The sequence below is a fragment of the Helianthus annuus genome, chromosome 15 (genome assembly GCF_002127325.2).
Source record: "Helianthus annuus cultivar XRQ/B chromosome 15, HanXRQr2.0-SUNRISE, whole genome shotgun sequence".
NCBI classification, from domain to species: Eukaryota; Viridiplantae; Streptophyta; class Magnoliopsida; order Asterales; family Asteraceae; genus Helianthus; species Helianthus annuus.
In genome coordinates this window covers 32581951-32586528 of record NC_035447.2, presented here as the reverse complement: position 1 = coordinate 32586528, position 4578 = coordinate 32581951, and the positions used below count along the sequence as shown (strand labels likewise).

The 4578-nt window shown below is 36.5% G+C and overlaps 1 protein-coding gene across 1 annotated transcript; it reads left to right on the top strand.

Moving 5' to 3' along the window:
• The first annotated feature begins 3054 nt into the window (after nucleotides 1-3054).
• On the top strand, nucleotides 3055-3792 carry LOC110913516 (calcium-binding protein CML38). Its single transcript, XM_022158337.2, has one exon. It carries the CDS (start codon nucleotides 3148-3150, stop codon nucleotides 3571-3573), a length of 426 nt encoding a protein of 141 aa, XP_022014029.2. The 5' UTR covers nucleotides 3055-3147; the 3' UTR covers nucleotides 3574-3792.
• The last annotated feature ends 786 nt before the right edge of the window (nucleotides 3793-4578 follow it).

Below are 4578 nucleotides of genomic sequence, written 5' to 3'. Positions count from 1 at the left end.
TTGCACATATGTTGATTATCAACACACTCGTTATATTTTGGTACGTTTGAGTGTTATAGTTGATTTATAAGGCATCAAATTGTACAAGTGAAAATCTTAGTATGTAATGTACTGGAAAAATGTACTTATTTCCATGCGTAAGCCCTTAACTTTATGGGTCATGGTATTGTACATTGTTATGTATTCACATATACCACTTAGCTTTAGAATTTTAAAAGAAGGCATGCATCTTAGGAGTTCTAGTGATTATTCCATATATAAGAGATTAGCCTTAGGAAAATCTTAATCTGAAATAACTTTAGTGATAGCATTATGTTAGAGAGTTCTTGATTATCATAAGAGACATCATGTTCGATTTGTCCTGATCATCATGCTCTAATTTTCTTCTTTATAATCTTTTTCAGAAGAGAGCAATAGGATTATCGTGTCTTAAGAAATAATCAAGGATTTAATTTAAGAGCTAATTCCAATAGAAACTTTAAATAAAACAAACATTTTGGGTTTAGGAATTAGAGTGGATGAGATATATGTAGAAGTAAATTATAGTGAGTAAAATTATGGGTACTTAAAATAAGGCAGACGAAATGATCATAAAAATTAATTAAGGATCATTAATATAAGGATCATTGTGTGAAGAGGTTGTGATATGTCTATTACTAACATCAAAATAATAGACTTATTTAAAATTCTACTTAAACGAAGACAAATCAACTTTGGCTAGAAGTGTAATGATTTAAGCATGTGTGCAAAGTAATCGTGACAAATCAGCTTTGGCCAGAAATGAGACAATCACTTTAGTTATGCACTTGTCAAGCATGCTAAACATAAATGAATTAAATCAGCTTTGGCCAGAATTAAGACATTTCACGTTTGTAATGCATACTCAACATAGCTTTTATAATACTTGAACAATAAATAGATGCATCAAATCAGCTTTGGCCAGAAGTGATACATCAGAAGCTCATTCAAGTTAAGCCATTTTGGTTTTGTAAAACATTATTTGATCCTTATTAATTAACTAAGTATTTACAAAAACCAATTATTTAGTAGCAAACCACCTGTTAGCGCTGGGGTTGCAGAGGGGCAGCGTGCCCCCGCACGGGGTTCGGGGCGGAGCCCCGATCTAAATCTTAGTTCACATTAAACAGCCTAAAATAATGAGGTTTCGAGTCAAGTCTCGACTGAGTTATGAGATCTCGAGTCAGTTATGAGGTCTCGAGTCGTAACCTTGTTGTCTCGAGTCGAAATCATGGTCTCGACTACTGTGTTTTATGAAATCTCGATTGCTTGATGAGATTTCGAGTCGCAACCGTGGTCTCGAGTTGTGACCTTTATGGTCTCGAGTCGCAACCTTATGGTCTTGAGTTATGACCTTATGGTCTCGAGTCGAGACCTTTGTCTCGAGTTGTACAAATTTAAGCCCTTAGTCGAAACCTCAGTGGTCTCGAGTCGAGACCCTGTGGTCTCGAGTCGAAATCGTTGTCTCGAGTTATGAAGATTTGAGAACACTTATGATTTCGAGTAGAGACCTTATGGTCTCGAGTCGAGATCTTGGTCTCGGCTCGTTAAAGGGATCTCGAAACTTCCTGTTACAGCTGTTAGTGATAATAACTGAAAAATCGAATTCTAAGGGATTTTGAGACATGGTTTCCTGTTTTAATGATGATCTAATTTTGTCAAAATATTTCGAAAATTTTATCTGATTATCAATTAACAGTTTTCGAATAAACTTAGATGATAAAATTGGATCAAAACAGGAAAAACACTCAATAATCCTAATTACATTCCAAAACATAAAGGAATTTTCGAATTTTCTAAGAACACATGATGAACCCTAAAAATAAAAAAATAATTCCGGAACCCGAAATCTGAAAATTAAGGCTTCTAAACAGATTTCGGACATGAACTTTAACCATATTGGTCTCGAGTAATGTAATAAACCAATTAAATTTCCGAAACAGTGATATCGATGACTTCATGAGGGACTCGAAACCATGCTGATTGATTATATTAGGCTTTTAAAATTTCTGTTTTCCAGATTTCAATCCCAGAATTAATGGATACGAAAAACAGAACTGACTAATCAACATATGCTCTGATACCACATGTTGGTCAGTTCTGTTTTAGGCATAATGGAAAACATGAAAACATACCTGATTGCATCAGCACAGGCCAGCAGAGAATCCAGATGGAGACGCAGCAACAGTGTTTGACATAGTTGTCAGCTTGATCTGGTTCCTCCTTAGGGTGCAATCTAATGATGGTGATGATGAAACCGATAAAGGGGAATCGGTTATGAGAGGAGGTCGATTGATGTTATGAGAGTAGTTAGGTTATGTGTCTAACCCTAGAACCTCAACATAAGTCTCCTTATATATGCACCCAGGAGGAAACCCTAATTAGTTAATAATGGTAATAAGGTCCATCAACAATTACCAACTAATTATTTAATGGATTGTTATATATTTTGATCCATATAATGTAAATGATTATAATGGCCATATATAAATAAATATATTATTTATTTATTCTTACATGCTCGGCATTGATTCTGTTGGCCGTTAAAAAACCCAAAAAAAAAGTATTTAACCACATATAACTAATTAAATGCACGAGAATGGGGTACGTTGTATATGAAACCGCGTTGCAGCATTCACCATCGAGAATTCCCCACATGGACAATTGGCAGCTAACGAATATAGTTTGGACCGTTATACAAATAAGTTAGTTAAGAATACAGCCAAAAAATATTAATAACTCGAGATGGTTTTCCCACGTCATTTAAAAAATATATATATAAGAGTTGTACCTCGGTGTTTATGACGGTGACCACAAATAATTATAAAAGAGGATGCATTTTGCACTATATTGAAACTACAATGGCGTACAGTGAAATTATTAAGGGGTGAATTTCGAAGATGTTTCCTCTAAACTTTGACAATTTCGTCTTTGCTTACCCTCCCCTTAAACTTTGTACTTTAGTCAATTCACCCCCCGTGGGGCAAACGCGGGGTGACCTATACTATACTCTATATAAACATGTCAATACCGTGCAAATTATCTTCGATCCAATTGGCTATTTCACTTCTTAGATTTTGTCTCTCTCTACAATATATACGTACATATCTTTGTAGTTTGTACATATTTATGGACAAAAAAGAACAATACACACGTGTATTTGGGCACATCGACACGAATGGAGACGGGAAAATATCTCCACCGGAGCTCCAAATTTGCATTGGAAAGATGGGCGAAGAGTTGTCGTTGGAGGAGGCTGAGATTGCGGCAGCATTGTTGGGTTCGGATGGAGACGGGTTGTTGAGCATGGAGGATTTGGTGAACATTGTGGAAAGTGCAAACGAAGAGGAAAAGGTTAGCGATTTGAAGAAGGCGTTTAACATGTACGAAGAAAAAGAGGGGAGTGGACGCATAACGCCGAAAAGTTTGAGAAGAATGCTTAGCAAATTGGGGGAGTCAAGAACCGTTGATGATTGCAAGATGATGATCGCCAAGTTTGACGTTAATGGCGATGGCGTCCTAAGTTTCGATGAATTTAGGGAAATGATGGCGTGATTGTTTTATACTCGTGTTGATTCGGGTGCCGTACATTTTATTCTTGTTCTTTGATATATGGGAGATGATTTGTACACAAGTAAAAATGTTATGTATGCCGTTAAGTCTGCTATAGAATAGTCAATAGTGTAGTATTTTCTATATCCTTATGGTGTATGTATCAATCCACCTTATAACATTCATTTGTTTTTATCCTTTGATATAACAGAATATTCCTCAAATTTAAAATATGATAATTTATTGTGAAACTGGGTATCTACAAGAAAAAGTCCCTAAATACCAACTGCATAGTAGTCGTTAAGTTGGCCCATTCTATTGTTAAACGTGTTCAATTGGGTGTTTATAATTCTGCCCATTATGGTATGCTCAGTCTTCCCTAGAAAAACTCAACCCTCTTCGTTTATCCACTTATGCTTGACAGAGACGACTCAATCATTTTGGAGGCCTAAAGCGAAATAAAAGAAGTACTATGCATGCAGATAAGTAGAAATAATGCAACATGGCCGATGTGGGTTCATGGTTGTTGACCGTATCAATTGGTTACCGGGTCAGTTCCCATGTCCATAGCGGGTTGGACCGTATCCGTGCCCTTCCCTTGAGGTGGGACCTTGTCCCCAAGGTCTGTAATAGTGACACCAACAGAAGTGGCTGGCTGGTTTTTTTTTTGAACGGCAAAATTTCTTTATAAAATAAAGAAAGCGGGACAGCAAGAAGCTAAGACCCGACGGTTACAATATTAGATCGCGAATATTGAAATCACTCCATCTATCCCATTCTAAGTTACAAATATTAGATCGATTACTAATCCATAGAAATGAGTTTTCTTTGATGACATCCGCCGTTCGATTGAACTGAATTTGTTGATCATTAAAAGTCTTCTCATTTTCCGCCTTCTAAATTTCCCACGCCGTCATTTGAAGAAAGCTGGCTACTTGTTGAAGTGGAATGAGAGTGATGGCACAGAAAAATCAGTTGTGAACGATCCCAAAAAGCGCAACCAATTGT

Coding starts and splice junctions, on each gene's coding strand:
- LOC110913516 (XM_022158337.2), top strand. CDS start 3,148: ATGGACAAAAAAGAACAATACACACGTGTATTTGGGCACATCGACACG.